We start from the raw sequence: 19443 nt of genomic DNA on the forward strand, positions 1-19443 counted from the left end.
AACGGGAGCAGCATAGTATTTTGGCAAAAGCACTGACAATCTTACATGAGCTCGTCAGTGCTTTTGCGGAAATTCAAGTGGTCAGTGTAGACAGCTGGCAAGTTTTTCCGCAAAAGCAGATGATTTTGTGGAAAAACTTGCCAGTCTAGACACAGCCCTGTTGTTTTGGGAATCCTCTTTCGAGTGCTCCTAGCCTCCTTCCATGCCAAGTGTACTTCATCGTGCTTTGCTTTTCCGAGGGGCATGTTACACCGAGCAAGCTGCTCCTTCCCACCGCCCGTCTTTGAAAAATGTTTCTCCATTGCTTTTTCAGCACATATGCAGCCAACCATTTGAAAGGTGAGCAATGGAAAACTGAACAATTTGAAAGCAATTAAAAGGAGAATTAAGTTGTCAAACTGCATAAGCATCCTCTCGCCACAAAAAGCTCATTCTTAAGCCATTATCTTCTGTAAGACAAATGTATTGTTCATTTTTAAACACTTGTATTCAATATTATACAGCAAATTCACAGCATTTTGCCTGTTCTGCATCCAGAGGCAAGGCAAAGAGGGAATTTCCATGAATTCTCTAGAAAACATTTCAGGCCACCACAGAGCGAGACTGAAACACTTTGACCTTTAGAGTGCAATGAACTCCTTATGGGGGATTTTTCCAACATGTAGAAGTGGCAGTGCGGGGTGGAGGAAGGAGGCTGGTGTGGGAGCCCCACCAATGCCAGTGTAACACAAGGGGCAGTGGCACAAGTGCAGTATGGAAGAAAGCTGCCTAGGAAAGAGGGATGGATGGAGAGCTGTGCAAACCAGCTGCGTGGGGAGAGATCCCAGCTTCCTCTTAGAATTTTTGGCCAACCACCACCTTCCCTGTTTGACTACTGCGGTCAGCAAGCTGCAGGGGTAGTTGTGCAGTTGGCTTTTTGGCCAACCACCACCTTCCCTGTTTGACTACTGCGGTCAGCAAGCTGCAGGGGTAGTTGTGCAGTTGGCTTTTTGGCCAACCACCACCTTCCCTGTTTGACTACTGCGGTCAGCAAGCTGCAGGGGTAGTTGTGCAGTTGGCTTTGCTGTATCAGAAATCCATTTCCATGTGGCTGTGTATGGAAAAGGGCCTGGGGAATGTCCGAGTAACAGAGGAGCATTCCCCTCAGAGGAGGGGAAGAGCAGAAGTCTAACACTACAATTACATACTCACCTCTTTAGCCTTGCTATGAACTTCTAGTGCCCTCATCCAAACCATGGTCAGTCACCAAGTTAGGTAAAATTACTCAGAGGGGCTTAGTCAGTGAGTGTGTGTCATGGCTCACTGCAACAGCCTTAGTGCTGGCATTTCAGCAGAGCAGGCAATGAGGCACAGAGAATTAACTCTTCTCAAACCTGCCTGGTCAGCGCTGAGATGTACTGGCAGGGCACAGTAAGGAAACATGCACCCCTTACTGCCTCTGGACTGTAGCTAACTAGGGGACTATGTTCTCTTGAGGCAGCATGATTCCTGAGTACTAAATTCACACAACTAAAAAAAGACATCTTTGCCCACAGTGACTAGAACACACACCAGCTACAGCTGCAAGGCACAAAGGCTATATAAGACCCCAGAGTGGGAAGTTGGTAAAAATCTGTAACATTTAAGGCACATCTATCTCTGGCTGTTTCATGAGTCATTGTTACACTGGAATAATTTTCTAATACAAATGTCAAGGTTAGGTCAGTCACCATTGCAGTTACAGACTCAAGGAGGTTGAGCGCTCTGCCACACTTCCCCTTTTCTTGAAAAGGGCTCAGGGAGTTCCTGACTCTGTGGAGCTGGATTGGGGCTGTGGTTCTCAACTGGTGGTCCACGGTGACTTTTTCAGTGGTCCACAGGAACATTGTCCAAAATCACAGCGTGAGCAGGCGCCACCATTAGGCTGTTTTACGCTGTGTTCACAAGCACGCAGTGAGTCATCCATAGGACACAACCATGTTGTATGGCCAGTAACTTCTGTCTGAGGCTCTTCGCGTCAGTGTCGCTGCCGTGCTGAGTAGTTGCTGGGTCATTCATCCTGTGCTACATGTGCTGGAGGTGGTCCAGGAAAATTTTTTGATTGGCCTGGTGGTCGGTGGACTGAAACGAGTTGAGAACCACTGCATTGGGGGAAAGGCAGGGCAGAGAAGCTCTAGATTAGCTCATCTACAGAACTGTTGGGGGAGTGAGGGGACAGCAAGAGGAAGAAAGTGCAGCATTTGGTTGCCTTAACCAGCAGCTTACCTCTTCCTGCACCAACACCCCACTTTAGGAGGAATCCAGGAAACGTCACACCACAGAGCATCCCTGAAAGCAATGTTCTAGCAGGGCAGCAGAGGTAAGGGGCATCCATACAGACTGCAGGTTAAGGTAAGAGGAGCCAGATGGTTCTGCTCTAGGCAAAATGCACATGTGCTTGGGCCCACACAATCTCCCTCATCCTTCCTCCCCTACTCAAGAATAATTTCTGAGAAATCTGCAACTTTCCCTCTTCATGAAGTTTTTGCCGTGGAGGGGAGAATGGAAATACACAAATACATATATATGAGGAGCAACACTACTATACATATGTTCTTGCAAACCTATTGGATAGTACTGAGAAGAGTTTTCTGGGGTTATGAATGACTATTAAAATGTAGAAGCAGAATTAATTTGGCATCTAGAAAACTCAGTTTACAGTTGAGTGTAGAAGGCAGCATTCACAGTGAGTTGTGTAAGAGACAGTCATGGAAAAAGTATTTTCTGATGCTGGCCAAACAGATGTAAAAATATCAAAGACAACAAAAGAGAAAGAAAAAGAGGATTTAAGACAGGTTTTCTAGGCACACTGGTGTGCAAGAGTTGCATTGTCAAAGGAATTATCCTTGAAATTAGTAATCAGGTGAATTTGTAGAATTTCTTTTACAAATGCATGGAGAAAATCAGAATTAATCTTTTCATCTTTAAAATTATAGAGATCCTAATTAAACAACTCTCCACAGGAGGCTTGAATATTCCCTTTGCATGTAAGAGGGAGCCACAAAGTAGCTGCCAAGATGGACAGGGCACTTCTCTAAAGTTTAGAAAAACAGTTTATCAATTAAACTGTTTTGATCCCAACTTCTTTGGTTCCAATATTGGTTGTTTCTCTCTTTGCATAATACGTTCAAGTAAATCTTCAAATAACACTGTATATAATCCAGTCACAGAATCTCCTCATGGCACATAGTGGACCCTCTTCTTCAATATCCTTTTAGAAAGGCACAAACATCTTGCAGTGGCCAGTCATACAGCTGCATCTTTAAAAAGGAAGTCAGAGTCAGTCTGGTTTGCCACAAGCAAATTCATTTATTTGATTAAAAAATATGCAGGAAGCCAACTGCAAACTCATTTTGTTGGGGTAACAGGAGGTGGAATGCTCACTGATTATGATACATGGGTTATTTTGTTATTGTTAGCTTTTAATAAGTTACTGTTGTCAATATATTCAGCTACAAGATTCAGAATGTTAATAAATTCCTCCATACAAACTCTACCATGGAAAACAAATATTCCATTTGTGAAGTATTCTGCCTAGTATTAACATTTGATACTTACCTGTTGACTGAGTAACACATGAGATCTTGTAGGATAACCATATGCTCAAAGCGCAAAGGAATGTAGCTAAGAAACCAAATATCTGTTAAAAGAAAGGGTATATGTGAAAAGAAAGTATGTTCATTTGTCTACACCGTAGAAAGTCCCATGCATTCCAATTCCATAATTGTTTATTCATTGATGGGGAAACTCACCCACTGTGGCATATGAATCACTTAAAACCACAAATTAGGGTTTATACAGGCTTTCAATGATATATAGATATTATGCAAGATCTCAGTATAAGGTTGAATTTCATCCTGTGCACCTGAAAGTGTGCTGAGCATCAGGTATTTAAGAACAGAAACAAACATCTCCTCCCCCCCCCCCTTCTTGCCTGTAGCTTGATTCATTTTTAAGGTTTTTAATAAATATGGGCAAATGTAAATAATTCACTCCAGGAAAAGCCGAGTTCAAGAGATGAGTTGTATATTCAGGCCCAGAGCCTCAACACATTCAGGAATGTCAATAACTCTGAGCATTGGTGCTGAAGAGGGGAGGCGCCCCTGACTATTCTTTACTCTTGCAGGAGTGAGTTTCACAGTCTAAACCCTGTTCCCATCAAAATGCAGTTTCCCATATACAGGAGCCCCCCTCAATCAGTCTCTGTAGAAATTCATGCCTGAGGAAGCAGAGATGACTTCAGAGGTAGCTAGTGGACTTTAGTTCTCAGGACACAAACCCTGAACTGGACTCTGTTAAGTGGGGAACAAATGCAAAGGGCATTGGGATGCTGAGCTCATGATAAGTTTTGTGGCTAAACTGACAAACCGCCATGTTTTGTAGTGAAGTTACTTCATCCTTCACCAAAAACAATCGGTTCTTTGTGTTTTGCAAGCAGCTAGAGCCTTGTGTTTTACCTCTTTTGACATGTCTAATCTCCACCTAGGTAGGGAACTGGAATCCCCCAGTAATTGCTTTCCTTTTGTGCAGTTATGGTATGTTAACTGAAGTCAGAAGCCAGTGCACCCACCGAGGCCAAACAAGATAGGATTGTAAAGAAATAAAGCTTCAAACAAATGTTCTAAGACACAGTAAATAGGAGAGTAACAAAGTCTCAGGATTAGTAAACATTGTAATCCAACAAACAGCCTTACCGCTCCAGCTATGAGTCCTGATAAATTGTAGCTGTTTGACACTGCCACAATACAGGCAATAAGAAGCAGGAGTGTGCCAAGTAAATAATGGAGAAGTTCCTGAAAATATAAACGGAGCACATTTTAGAAGGGAATCTTTTAAGGAAAGCATTTCAGTGAACCAAAATGCAGACAGATAAAAGGAAGGATGGATGTGGTGGCATGTTTCAGAGCAGCTCAGCTCGGGGAAGGAAGCAGAATTAATAGATTTCAGAATGTGGTTGGTGAGGTGTGTGATATTAAACAGAAAAACATGCTTCACTCCCCATACAGTAGGGTCTTTAACAGAGCTAAATTTTGCTTCATTTACTAGCAACTTACAGCAAACACAATGGGAACAATAACAGGGGCAACAAAACAGAAAATCCCCCCTCCCCAAAAAACAAGTTTCCTCATAGCTAATGTCAAGCCTCCAAGAATCTCTACAGTAAAGTGCACATTATGTGTGGCAGAAGAACAAATAAATACTGGAGCTGGATGAACCATTTATGACCACCCCTAAAACTCAGTTTTGTCAGAACTGACGCAACTTATAGGAAAATTTCAATGACATTTTATAGTGGAAAAAGTTAAAACAAATTGTTTCCACTTTCTCACTATGAATAATGTAAAAACATTTCATTTTGATAAAGTACAATGGTTTGTTTTCACTCTACTGTTTCAATTTTGTTTGGGCTTTTATATTCAATATTAATTTTATGGGGTTTACATTATTTTTTGAAATCATCTAAAGAAATAGAAATTAACAAAAAAGCTGTGATAATTTTGAACCTATAATTATATTACAATTTTCTTTGTTGCAAAATTTCAGCTTTTTGTTCCAATTTTAGAACAACACATTTTTTAAACTTAAAATTTGCCATAAAATGGAAATTCCAATTTCTCTTTACACTTCTCTCAAGCCACGAATATATGTGAAATCTGATTCATTTTACAAACACAGACAAAACCCTCCTTCCAGTTTCCTTTCTGTGTCAGTACTGCAAATTGTCATGCTGCTATTTGTGCCTTTTCCCCCCTTCCGTTATACCTTAGCTTCTTTGAACTCTTGATCACTATTCTTTCTGGTGATTGGTACATGTGCAACTGTATTCTGGAGGGAAATTCTTCATGTTTAAGAGTCTTTCCCTTCCTGGCTGAATCAACTAAATCATACTCAGGAAACTCTTGCCAATAAAATCTAATATGCTTTTCCCTAACAAACAATTTTTTAAACTCTAAACAAAAAGCTAAGACATAAAAAAATCATGCAGTTTTCTAATCAGTGATCTATATGCAATAGAACATGAGGCCTCAAGATAAGACCAAGTGACAATATTTGGATCAGGATTTCAAGCACTTCCCATGATGAAGTTTTAATACAGGAGTATGAAAAACAGGGGCCACTTGCAAGATAAATGTCAGTTTGGATTTTAAATTCCCATGTCATTTGGGGCTTTACAAATCCAGCATTTAGGCTATGTCTAGACTATATGCCTCTGTCGCCAGAGGCATGTAAATTAGACTACCCGACATAGTCAATGAAGCGGGGATTTAAATATCCCCGGCTTCATTCAAATAATAATGGCTGCCACGCTTTGCCAGCTCTGCTGATCATTGGCACAGCGCGCAAGTCAAGACGCGGATCGGTCAACAAGGGAAGCCTTTTTCGACTGCTCCCTTATGCCTCGTGAAACCTAGAGAGGTGGTGGAATCTCCAACCCTAGAGGTTTTTAAGTCTTGGCTTAATAAAGCCCTACCTGGGATGATTTAGTTGGGATTGATCCTGCCTTGGACAGGGCTGGACTTGATGACCTCCTGAGGTCTCTTCCAGATCTATGATTGTATGAATTTCAAAGTTTCCCGGCAGGCCTTTCTCCCTTTTAATTCTTTCTGAGACAAATTAATATGTCATCAGGCAAAAAAGTGTGTTGTGACAAGACTTAGGAACTCACATAAGGATGCAGGACTCATCTGTTGATTGACCTGCTAGTGGGACGTAGAGCCCTTTATAAAGCTGCTAAGCAAGTTCTGCTGACTCGCTGCAGTTTGTACGGTGTGTTAATTCCATCAGGATCTAAGGAGTGGACATGACCCTCTGCTGAGGGAAACCAAGAGATGAGAGACAGGAGCATCCTACAGGAAATCCCAGGAATGCCCAGACGCTGGGGTGGAGTAGGAGTGGAAAATTAAGGGCTATATTTAACTTGATACAGTATGTGTCGAGTATTTGGAACAGGGCGGCGTACATGTATTCTAATTCAGTGATGAGATAGAATAATTAGTTCCTAGTTACTTCCCCAATTTTCCTTTACTCTGTATCTTCTCCAGCTGCCAACATATGTGCAAAGAGGATTGCAAATGCTACCATTCTGATCTGGTTGCATTTTGCACTGATTTTCACAATCAGAGCAGCAGTAAAGAATGAGGCCTGTAACTGTCCAATGCAATGAATACAAAAGGAAAGATGCAACTGCCAGATGTAGTATATCTTTGAAAGCTAAGTAAGTTATATCAAAGCAGAAATGGTCTAAATACTTTGAAAAAAATATTGGACTTTTCTTACCTAGACTTTCTCCAGAAATTAACATAATAAGGATGCAAGATTCGTTTGTAATACCTATTAGACAGAATCAAAGGGCCAAATTCTCATATGGGGGAGCAGTAGATATGCATTTGACTTAGTGTTTCAGTGGATACACAATCTTTCAGGAGCTTTGACAATATTTAACAATAGAGCTAAGAATTTTTAATGGGATTGTTTTCACATGAGTATTATGTTGTTGTATGTAGTCACTCAATAATCACAGCTCTGGTTTTTAGATTTTGTGTTTCATTTGCATTTATATTTAATGTAGACTCCACTATATAATAAATGAAATCCTGGCATTTCACCAGCAATTCACTGTCACCAGTATTTATAATACAAGCTTACATCTTTCTTCTGTTAACCAAGTACAATATATCAGGTTATAATCAGAGAGCCCCAGACTCCAAAGTTCGGATCTGAATTTTGGCTATCTTGTAATATTTGGTCAGTTATAAAGGAAAATTCAGATTCAGATTTTCAGAAAAATGAGGATTTGCAGACATGAGGTTTGGAGGTGGCTCATGATTGCTACATACTGGCAACCTGTTCATTTGTTCTGCTATGTTTCATAAACACAGAAATTCCAGATAAAACTACGCAACAATTATGAATCTGCACCAATAACCAACACTATATTACTTTGGAGGAGGAAAAGAGTATAACATAACTTATCAAAAGTATGGAGGACTCTGAAGGAAAAAGAATGGTTAGGGGGAAATAAAGCAAATAAGGAAAACAGAAGAAAATAGCTAGTGAAAGGGAATGATGGCATATGAAATAATCCCACACAGTAGCTATATTTCTGATGCGAAGCTTTCCTTTTCCCACAGCTGCAAGACATGGTAAGTAGAGCTGGCCAGCTATTGTCACAACTCACAAGGTCATGGAATTTTTCATAAATATTTCAAATTTGATGGAAAAAGTTGGAAGAGATTTTCCTGAAAACTCCGCTTCCCCCCTCCCTCCCCATTATCGAACAGCTCTGCAGAGGAGGAGTTGCTACCACTTTCAGAATAAGGTGAAAGAACAGAAGTGTTTTTGACTAGCATGCAATCTATGTGGCAGAATGGTCAGATATGGTAGTAATTTGTGTGTGACCTAGGACAAGTCACTTAACCAGTTGGGATCTCGGCTTTTCTTTCTTTATAGTAGAGATAAAGAGGCTCACCCACCTTTTCAGAGGTCTGTGAATGAAGACGGCTATAGAATTGTATTAGGACGATGACTGTGGTGCACTGCGAGTGTGATTGGTCCCTCCAGTGCTTTAGCCCAACAGCAGAAAAAGCAATGCAGCTCAGCAGTTGGAAGCACAAGTAACAGGCCAGTAGTGAGGGAAGCTGCTGAAATAAACCTTGCCATGGAACAGGGAAGAACTGGAGATCAGCTCCAAAGACAACTCACGGTCCAGAAGAAGTTTTAAAACCAGAAACAAAGGCACAATAAACAAACAAACAAAACAAAACAAAGCCTCCCTATACACACACAGACAAAAAGATTTTTTTCCAGGGTATTTTAAAATGGGTCGTCTGAAGCTTCTTCCCACTAGGAAGTAAAGTTTGTTTATTCCACGAGATGGGCTTTACAGCTTCTGTATACAAGACAGCAGTTATACACGTTGTTACCCTGAACTCATCCTTAACTGGTGCTTGCCTCAGGGTCAATCTGCTCAATGCTGGCTTAACAGGAACACTGGACATGGAGAACTCTAGTTTTCTTTCATCTGCATCAAAGTAACTTTAAAGCCGTCAAATAAGTTAGTTCCAGTTTATACTGCTGTAAGGGAGAGCAGAATCAGACTCAAGGAATGTGTGAAAGTGCCAGCATGCACCAGTTCAGTAAGCAGACAGTAGGGATGAAGTCACTGGTCAAAGCACTCATGAAGGAGAAGAAGAGAGTTCCTGAGAAACAGAGAAAAAAAGCAGTGGCACCACAAGTAACTAGACAGAGCAACCACAGAGATTAGTGAATGAGAGGCGCGGGGGAACGATCCCACCTATGGCACTTACCGCAAGTGGCCAGTTAATACAAGTGAGCATTCTGTACACTCTGAAAAGGTAGACAAAATAGAAGATGAGAATCATAATGAAGTCACACATGGTGACTATTTCAAAGTAGCTGTATGCACTATAATTTGTCCATGCTGAATTCCTCACACAGATGAATCCAATCAGTAGTGATATCTGAAAGACAGAATAATACATTTTATTTTGCAACCCACAGGTGTTGTACAGAACATGAAGGGAAAATTCAGATAAACAGATCCTTCAAAAAACCTAAAGAGCACCTCTTAAAAATCAAGGAGGCAAAAGATAACTTAGGGTACGTCTAAACTACACGGCTCCATCGACGGAGCCATGATGATTTGTTTGTTCGGCAAAGGGAAATGAAGCCGCGATTTAAATAATCGAGGCTTCATTTACATTTAAATGGCTACCGCGCTGGGCCGACAAACAGCTGATCAGCTGTTTGTCGGCTCAGTGCGCTAGTCTGGACGCTCCCCTGCCGACATGAAAGCCCTTTATCGACCTCCCCGGTAAACCTCATCCTACGAGGCATAATGGGGATGCCGATAAAGGGCTTTCAGGTTGGCGCGGGAGCTGATCAGCTGTTTGTCGGCTCAGTGCGGCAGCCATTTAAATTTAAATCGCGGCTTCATTTCCCTTTGACGATCAGCCTAATCTACATGGCTCCATCGATGGAGCCATGTAGTTTAGACACACCCTTAGATGGGCTCAGAACAGACAGAGATAGAAAGAAGAAGTAATGAGCACAACACTAAGGGTATGTCTAGACTACAAGCCTTTTTCGAAAGAGATCGTCTAGACCGCTCCAAGTCTTTCGAAAAAATGAGCCATTTTTTCAAAAGAGCACCCAGGCAATCTGGAAGCTCTCTTTCGAAAAAGCCCTGTTTACGGTCAAGAATGCCTTTTTTCGAAAGAGCTCTTTCAAAAAAAGGCATTCTTCCTCATAAAAGTAGGCTTACCATTGTTGAAAAAAAAAAAAGACGTACTTTTGATTTAATTTTTAAAGAACGTAATAGCAGTCTAGACACAGGTGAAGTTTTTTTTAAAAAAGGCCACTTTTTAAAAAAAAAAAATCTGTAGTCTAGACATACCTTAAATATCTTCAGATAATTTTTAAGAGCACAGAGAGACAACTTGCAGAAGCAAGCATGTTCCACACTGGAACGCTAGTAAGAGTACTGCCACCAGCCAACCTGAAATGCAAGTGGGATCCCTAAGAGGTGGAGAGGTCTCAGAGTGTAGTGACTAATCAGAAAGAGCTCTCTAACACAGATAGGGTTGCCAGGTAGACCCTGCCAAAAAGCTGGACACACTTGGTCGTGGGCGAGAGGGGGGGCGCGGGGGGGGGGGCGGAGGTGGGCGGGGTGGGAAGCAGAGCTGGCAGATGGCGGGGGGGTCCGGGGGCCATGAGACTAGACAGGAGATGGGGGGGCAGGAAGCAGAGCTGGCCGGGGGGGGCTGGCCGGGAGGAAGGGAGGGTGGGGGCCGCAAGGCTGGATGGGAGGAGAGGGGGGGCCCGGAGGAAAGGGGTCGGGAAGCAGACCTGGCAGACCCCGCCTGGCTTCTGTTCGCAACCAGAGGCTCCCTTCAGTTGTGAGAAGAAGCTGGGCGGGAGAGGGAGGGGGTGGCTCGGAGTCCTGGCCCCCGCCCCACCACACCCGCCCCGGCTTTTGCACACGACCACAGGCTCCTAGCGTCAATCGTGGCCCTGCCTCCCAGTCGCTCCCCTGCCAGCGCCAGGCTTCAGTCCGGCGCCCAGCAGGGAATTCAGAAAATACCGGACATTGCACATGTCCCGTATTTTCTGAATTTTTCTACTGGACAGACGGTGCAAATACCGGACTGTCTGGTAGAAAACCGGACACCTGGCAACCCTAATACACATACAGGCTGCAACATTTTCAAAAAGTTCTCAGTGACTGGAGTGCCTAAGTCCAATTAGCTTTCATTGGATTTTATGCACTTACGTGCTTATGAAAATGTTACTTAGGGCCTAAACTGTTAAAGGCTTGTAAAAAATCAAGGCCCTGAGCCTGCAAGTACTCATAAGTATACTCTTATTCATGTGACCGCTCTCAGTGGGACTTCTCAGGTACATAATCTGAGGATCTGCCTCTAATATGGACAACTTAAAATCAATTTGCCTCACTGTTACTAGCCAAAGGAAATAATGCAGTATGAGGGTAATATGAAAAAAATATATAAAACGTAGAGGAATTCTATACTTTGTCCCATCACCTGTGAACTTCATATAATTGTCACATTATGTTAAAAACAGCAAATAGCTTGTTCTCACTGTGGTTTAATGTCACATGGAGAATTAAAAAGAACTTGATTTAAAAACAAAAAGAAGCAGGTATGGTAACTTGCCCACCTACTCCTATGGCTGGTTCTAGCCAAAGCAGACAAAAATATATGAGTTAAAAATAAAATATTGTTTTTTTAATTTAAATACAGATTTATTGTAAAAAATGCATCTATTTATAATTAAATTTGAAATTGAAAGCACACGTTAAGGCTAGGGATATGAAAGTGTAAACATGTACATGGTTAACTGATAAGCCTGGGTTCATCTGTTAACCTTTACAGTTACACACAGCCCCTGTATGAGAGGCAGCAGTGTGGCGGCAGGCAGGAGCTGGTATACACTTAAAAACTAGCTATGGCTTTAAAGCTGATACTGAGGCAGTGGGGTGGGGGTGGGAAGGGCAGGAGCTCCATGGGAGCCGCCCTCACTCCCGTCCGTGTTTAGACTCATAGACTTTAAGGTCAGAAGGGACCATTATGATCATCTAGTCTGACCCCCTGCACAGTGCAGGCCACAAAATCTCACCCACCCCTCCTAGAATAATCCTTTCACCTATATCTCAGAAATTGAAGCCTTCAAATACTTTGAAGACCCCAAGATGCAGAGAGTCCTCTAGCTGTGATCTGTACCCCATGCTACAAAGGAAGGCGAAAAACCTCTAGGGCCTCTGCCAATCTACCCTGGAGGAAAATTCCTTCCCGACCCCAAATATGGTGATCAGCTAAACCCTGAGCATGTGGGCAAGACTCATCAGCCAGACACCCAGAAAGTTCTCTATAGACACCCAGAAAGTTCTCTATAGTAACTCCTATCATCCCTCCATTGACCTATTTCCCACTGATAATGAATGGTCAATTAGTTACCAAGATCATGTTATCTCATCAAACCATCCCCTTCATAAACCCATCTAGTTTAATCTTGAAACCAGATAGGTCTTTTGCCCCCACTACTTCCCTTGGAAGGCCGCTCCAGAACTTCACTCCTCTAATGGTTAGAAACCTTCGTCTAATCTCAAGTCTAAACTTCCTACTAGCCACCCTATATCCATTTGTTCTTGTGTCCACATTGGTATTAAACTTAAATAATTCCTCTCCCTCCCTGGTATTTATCCCTCTAATATATTTAAAAAGTGCAATCATGTCCCCCCTCAGCCTTCTTTTGGTTAAAGTAAACAAGCCAAGCTCCTTGAGTCTCCTTTCATAAGACAGGTTTTCCATTCCTCGGTGTGGAGGGTTAGCCCCGCCCCTCCCTAGAACCCCTGCGTCTCCACAGGGATGGGGAAGCGGGGCCGACACCCCGCCGGGGTGAAAAGCCGTGCGGAGCCCCGGGCGGGGAGCAGGGACGCTCCAGAGAGGCCGCAACGCGGGGGAACACACCTGCGGGGACGGGAGTCCGGCCGGGATGGCGTCGGCCGTGATGTCACCGGCGCGACGCCCGGGGGTGTCGCCTGGTGATGACACTAGGGGAAGCGTCATCCCCCCGCGGCCGGCGGGAAATTTAAAATGGAACTCCGGGCCAGAGGAGGGGACGGCTCCCCGAAGAGTGGGAGCATCACAGCCAGGACCGGACAGACCCGACTACTGGAGACCCGGGGTGAGTCTTAACCCAGGGGCCCCAGACAAGCAGCAGCTCACTGCCGGGGAAGAAGTGGCCCAGGGCGGGGGCGTGGACCCCGAGAGCGGGGGAGTTTAGGGGTTTTCAACCCCCTCCGCTAGGCAGGAATGCGTGTCCTGACCTTAGGGCCCTGGGTCAGGGTCCGGAGCGAGGGTGGGCCGGACCCTCTTCCCCAGCAAGCAGGGGGCAACCGGGCGCATCATGAAAATTGTAAAAGCGCATGATTTAATAAACTAGAAGGCACCCAATATGCCAAAAGGGGGAGTTGTTTGGCAGTTGGGGGACGCGGACGCGGGTGGTCCCCTACACTCGGATCATCCTAGTGGCCCTTCTTTGTACCTGTTCCAGTTTGAATTCATCCTTCTTAAACATGGGAGACCAGAACTGCACCCAAATGGGGTCTCACCAATGCCTTGTATAATGGCACTAACATCTCCTTATCCCTACTGGAAATACCTCGCCTAATACATCCCAAGATCGTATTAGCCTTTTTCACGGCCATGTCACAATGGCGGCTCATAGTCATTCTATAATCAACCAGGACTCCGAGGTCCTTCTCCTCCTCCGTTACTTCCAACTGATGTGTCCCCAGCTTATAACTAAAATTCTTGTTATTAATCCCTAAATGCATAACCTTACACTTCTCACTATTAAATTTCATCCTATTGCTATCACTCCAATTTACAAGATCATCCAGATCTTCCTGTATGATATCCCGATCCTTTTCTGAATTGGCAATAGCTCCCAACTTTGTGTCATCCGCAAATTTTATTAGAACACTTCCACTTTTGGTGCCAAGATCAGCAATAAAAAGATTAAATAAAATTGGCCCCAAAACTGATCCCTGAGGAACTCCGCAAGTAACCTTCCTCCAACCTGACAGTTCACCTTTCAGTATGACCCACTGTAGTCTCCCCTTTAACCAGTTGCTTATCCACCTCTCAACTTTCATATTAATCCCTATCTTTTCCAATTTAACCAATAATTCCCTATGTGGTACTGTATCAAATGCATTACTAAAGTCGAGGTAGATTAGATCCACTGCATTTCCTTTATCTAAAAAATCTGTTACTTTCTCAAAAAATCAGAGGGGTAGCCGTGTTAGTCTGAATCTGCAAAAGCGACGAGGAGTCCTGTGGCACCTTCTAGACTAACTGAAGTGTAGGAGCATAAGCTTTCGTGGGCAAAGACCCACTTCGTCAGATGCATGTAGTGGAAATTTCCAGAGGCAGGAATAAATATGCAGGCCAGGATCAGGCTGGAGATGATGAGGTGATCCAATCAAGGAGGATGAGGCCCACTTCTAGCAGCTGATCTGGAGGTGTGAAAAACCTGTAGGGGAACACTTCAATCTTCCTGGACACACAATTGCAGATCTAAAAGTAGCCATCCTGCAGCAAAAAAACTTCAGGACCAGACTTCAAAGAGAAACTGCTGAGCTACAGTTCATCTTTAAGTTTGACACAATCAACTCTGGATTAAACAAAGACTGTGAATGGCTTGCTAACTACAAAAGCAGCTTCTGTTCCCTTGGAATTCACACCTCCAGATCAGCTGCTAGAAGTGGGCCTCATCCTCCTTGATTGGATCACCTCATCATCTCCAGCCTGATCCTGGCCTGCATATTTATTCCTGCCTCTGGAAATTTCCACTACATGCATCTGACGAAGTGGGTCTTTGCCCACGAAAGCTTATGCTCCTACACTTCAGTTAGTCTATAAGGTGCCACAGGACTCCTCGTCGCTTTCTCAAAAAAGGAGATCAGGTTGGTTTGGCATGATCTACCTTTTGTAAAACCATGTTGTAATTTGTCCCAATTGCCATTAGCCTCAATGTCTCTAACTACTTTCTTCTTCAAAAATTTTTCCAGGATCTTACATACTACAGATGTCAAACTAACAGACCTATAGTTACCCGGGTCGCTTTTTTTCCCCTTTCTTAAAAATCGGAACTATATTAGCAATTCTCCAGTCAAATGGTACAACCCCTGAGTTTAGAGATTTATTAAAAAATTTTGCTAATGGACTTGCAAGTTCATGTGCCAGTTCCTTTAATATTCTTGGATGAAGATTATCTGGGCCCCCAGATTTACTCCCATTAAGCTGTGCAAGTTTGGCTTTTACCTCGGAAATGGTAATATCTAGCTCCTTATCCTTAGTCCCATTTGTTAACTTACCATTATCCCTAAGCTCTTCATTAGCCTCATTAAAGACTGAAGCAAAGTATTTGTTCAAATATTGGGCCATTCCTAGATTATCCTTAACCTCCACTCCATCCTTAGTAATTAGCGGTCCTACTTTTTTTTTGTTTTTTTTCCTATTTATATGGCTATAAAACCTTTTACTATTGGTTTTAATTCCCTTTGCAAGGTCCAACTCTACCTGACTTTTAGCCTCTCACTTTATCCCTACATGCTCTAACCTCAATAGGGTAGCTTTCTTTACTGATCCCTCCCATTTTCCACTCCTTATATGCTTTCTGCTTTTTCTTAATCACCTCTCTGAGATGCTTGCTCATCCAGCTTGGTCTAACACACCTGCCTATAATTTTTTTCCCTTTTCTAGGGATACAGGCTTCTGACAGCTTCTGCAACTTTAACTTAAAATAATTCCAGGCCTCCTCCACTTTAAGATCCATAATTTCTTTAGTCCAATCAACTTCCCTAACGAATTTCCTTAATTTACTAAAGTTAGCCCTTTTGAAATCAAAAACCCTAGTCTCAGATTTATTTTTGTTTATCCTTCCATTTAATTTAAACTGAATTAGCTCATGATCACTCGAGCCAAGGTTGTCTCCTACAACCATTTAATCTATGAGGTCCTCGCTATTCACCAAAATCAAATCTAAAATAGCATCCCCCCCTTGTTGGTTCAGCAACTACTTGATGCAGGAATTCATCAGCTATCACATCTAGGAAAATCTGAGCCCTATTATTATTACTAGCACTTGTTCTCCAGTCTATATCTGGAAAGTTGAAATCTCCCATGATTACACAGTTTCCATGAGTATTTACTTCATTAAAAACATTAAAGAGGTCTCTATCCATATCCAAATTGGATCCTGGTGGTCTATAACACACCCCAAGCACTATCCCAGGGGAGGATCTGATAGTTTTCTTCCCCAATGTGATTTTTGCCCAAACGGACTCTGTCTTCTCCCTTCCATCACTTTTTATTTCTTTACAATCTACCTCATCTTTGATATACAATGCGACTCCACCACCTTTACCCTTATTTCTGTCTTTCCTAAACAGCACATACCCTTCAATACCTGTACTCCAGTCATGCCTAGTATTCCACCATGTTTCTGTTATTCCTATAATATCTGGTTTCACTTCCTGGACCAATAGCTCTAGTTCCTCCTTTTTGTTACCTAGGCTCCTCGCATTGGTGTACAAACATCTTAATTTTTGCTGTTTGGCCTCATTCACATTCAAATTTTCAGCGGTTACACATTTACTTAAATAAATGCATTTTAATATCCCTAGTTAAGGCCTAAGCTTATTAGCGTCTATTAAATTATTTAATTTAAATGAAATATAAAATAACAGTGAGTACTGCATATTTGCTGCCACGTTTAAAAGAAAATCATGCCACTGAGCTGGTGGAAGTCACTGGCTAAGAATCTGGAACCAGCATTTGTCCAAGTGCTAAGCCAGCTTTTGACAGCAGTTGTCTCTTCTGCAGACAGAATATTTTCTTATTTCAGTTTATTCAACTAGTTCAGTTCAATGATCAGTCTATTCAAAGTTAAGAAACCAACTGGGAGCTGAAGAAGCAAGGCAACCTGTTTTCCTCTTTGTGTCTATGAATAAAAACTAGATGTGAGAAGATCAGATTTACTAGTTTTAAAATCTTGAAGGATACAGTGACCAGAAATAATCAGTACAATTGAATAACTTCAGCTAATTTTTGTTAAAAATAACGTCATTCATTTTTGTTCATTTTTTTTTAATTGTATCCTTTGGTATATATGGTTGTGACAATTTTCTTCCACTATTTGATCTGAGGAAGTGGGTCTGGCCCACGAAAGATCATCACTTGATAAACCATCTAGTTAGTCTTTAAAGTGCTACATAATCCTGTTTTTTGTTTCAGCTAATACTGCTTTTGTTTTGCACACTACCATCCACATCCTAATGACCTAACCAACCAACCAAACAATGGGTACTTACAGAGGTGCAAATTGTTCTTATCAGCCTTTTGTAACTTGAACAATCTAATTCATTACTCCCCCCCCCCCCCTCCTTTTCCATCCCGCTTTCCCTTATTTATTCTTGGATCTGGATTTTTAATACTCCAGGCATCTGGAGAAGTGGGATGGACCCACAAAAGCTCATGATACCATCTACATCAGTAGTCACTCACCAGTAGATCAGGATCTACTGGTAGATCTTAGAGCCTCTGACAGGTGATCCTAACTGGTTTGGCCCTGTAGCTATCAAGTGCCAGCACTTCAGATGGTCCTCCTCCCACTGCTGCGTATCTCCCACCCTTTGCCTTGGAGCTGTTCCTACTTGCTGTGCTACCTACTGATGTCAAAGTGCCCCTTTCTCCCACTCTGTATGCTATCTCCACAGAGCAGAGATGGGGCACAAGAGGACTAGGGATAAAGAAAGTCTGCTGGCTGCTTTTGGGAGTGGTGCAGGGTTAGGGTAGGGGTGAGCCTGCCTTAGCCTCACTGTCCCATCACCAAGGAGTCACCTGAGGAAAGCAGTGCCCAGCTGGAGTCCACATGCTGTACCCTATCCAAGACATGAACTGCCTCCTGTACCTCAAGCCCCTGCTCTAGCCCTGAGCCCCCATGCATCCAACACCCTCCCAGGGTCTGCATCTAGAACCCCCTCCTGCAACCCAACTGCTTGCCTCAAGCTCAGCTCAGATCCCCTCACACTCTAAACCCTTTAACCCAAGGTCAGAACCTTAACCCCAACCCTCTGCCCCACCCTGATGAAAGTGAGTGACGATAGGGGATGGAGTGAGCGGGGGGGGGGGGGAGAGGCTCAGAGAGAGGCGGGGCAAGGAGCACAAAGGAGGTGGAGCATGGATATTTGGGTTTGAGGTAGATCTTGGCTTGCACTTAAATTGAAAAAGTGATCTTGTGCTAAAAAAGGTTGTAGATCACTGATCTACGTTTTGTTAGTCTTTAAACTGCTGCTAGACTATTTGTTGTTGTTTAAGTTTTTCCAGTTACAGACTGACTCGGCTACCCTTCTGAAGTTCGTAATAAATCAGTTAGTTTTAAACGCAAAAGATGTTTTGATAATATTTTTATCAATTTTTCTTATGTATCCAGCACATTTAAAGCAGATTTATTTAATAATAAAATAGAGTAAAAGCACTGTTTAGTTGCAAATCAACATGTTTTAATAGTTACTAAGCAATGACAATCAAGCTTTCTTTATTTTCCTAAAGTATCAATGCAACAGTCAATTAAAATAAATTATTTCAAACAAGATTTTCTGCTTGCTAATTTAAATCGCAATTCAAATTGGTGATTTAAATTGCTTTGATTTAAATCAATCCGCACTGCTCCTAGCTGAAAACCAACTAGAAATACATTATTGTTTTCCAAAGACCAGAAGTGAGTTTAAAGAGATTAATACACAAGAATGCAATACCATTTAAAAAAATAGCACAGAAATAGAGGAGTATAAGAACATCTAATATAGATTCTCTCACCTAAATAATTTTTTGTTTTGTAATTAAAATTCTCGTGGAAAAAACAATACACACCTTGAGGTGGCAGATTAATGTATTAACTGTTCTTAAATGGAAATTTTCATTATGTTTTCTAAGAATATCTGTTAACCTGAGAAATCACAATCTTGATAGATAAAACAGCCTTAAAAATCCCTAAAGTTCAAACAGACTGAATTTATTAAATATGTATACTTAATGTGCAAAAATGTGCCCTCACTTGTACCCCCAGAATCCCACGGAGCAGCACAGGAAAGCAGAATTTAGACCAATTTGTCAAAACAATTCTAACCATGACCATAACTCAACATATTCTTATTATAAACTTTGTGAGGGTTCATTTTGTAAGGCATTTTTGCTTTTTCAGTTCCTCTTAAGTCCATTAAGCGCAGTAAAATACTGATTCTACAAAGCAGTCAAGAGTTTTCAATTTAACACTACCTATTATTCTTTTCACTGTTGCACTATAATCCTTCAC

At 42.3% G+C, this 19443-nt stretch overlaps 1 protein-coding gene across 1 annotated transcript in view; it reads right to left on the reverse strand.

Annotated features, from left to right (window-relative positions):
* Positions 1-442: 442 nt before the first annotated feature.
* Positions 443-19443, reverse strand: part of CMTM7 (CKLF like MARVEL transmembrane domain containing 7) — a 37952-nt gene continuing 18951 nt past the window's right edge. The window contains exons 2-5 of the mRNA XM_075921972.1: positions 9327-9500; positions 4713-4811; positions 3577-3658; positions 443-3278 (exon numbers count right to left, since the gene is read on the reverse strand). Of these exons, the coding sequence (XP_075778087.1) occupies positions 3265-3278; positions 3577-3658; positions 4713-4811; positions 9327-9500 (369 nt within the window). The 3' untranslated portion in view covers positions 443-3264. The remainder of the gene's footprint in view (positions 3279-3576; positions 3659-4712; positions 4812-9326; positions 9501-19443) is intronic.

The sequence above is a fragment of the Pelodiscus sinensis genome, chromosome 2 (genome assembly GCF_049634645.1).
Source record: "Pelodiscus sinensis isolate JC-2024 chromosome 2, ASM4963464v1, whole genome shotgun sequence".
NCBI classification, from domain to species: domain Eukaryota; kingdom Metazoa; phylum Chordata; order Testudines; family Trionychidae; genus Pelodiscus; species Pelodiscus sinensis.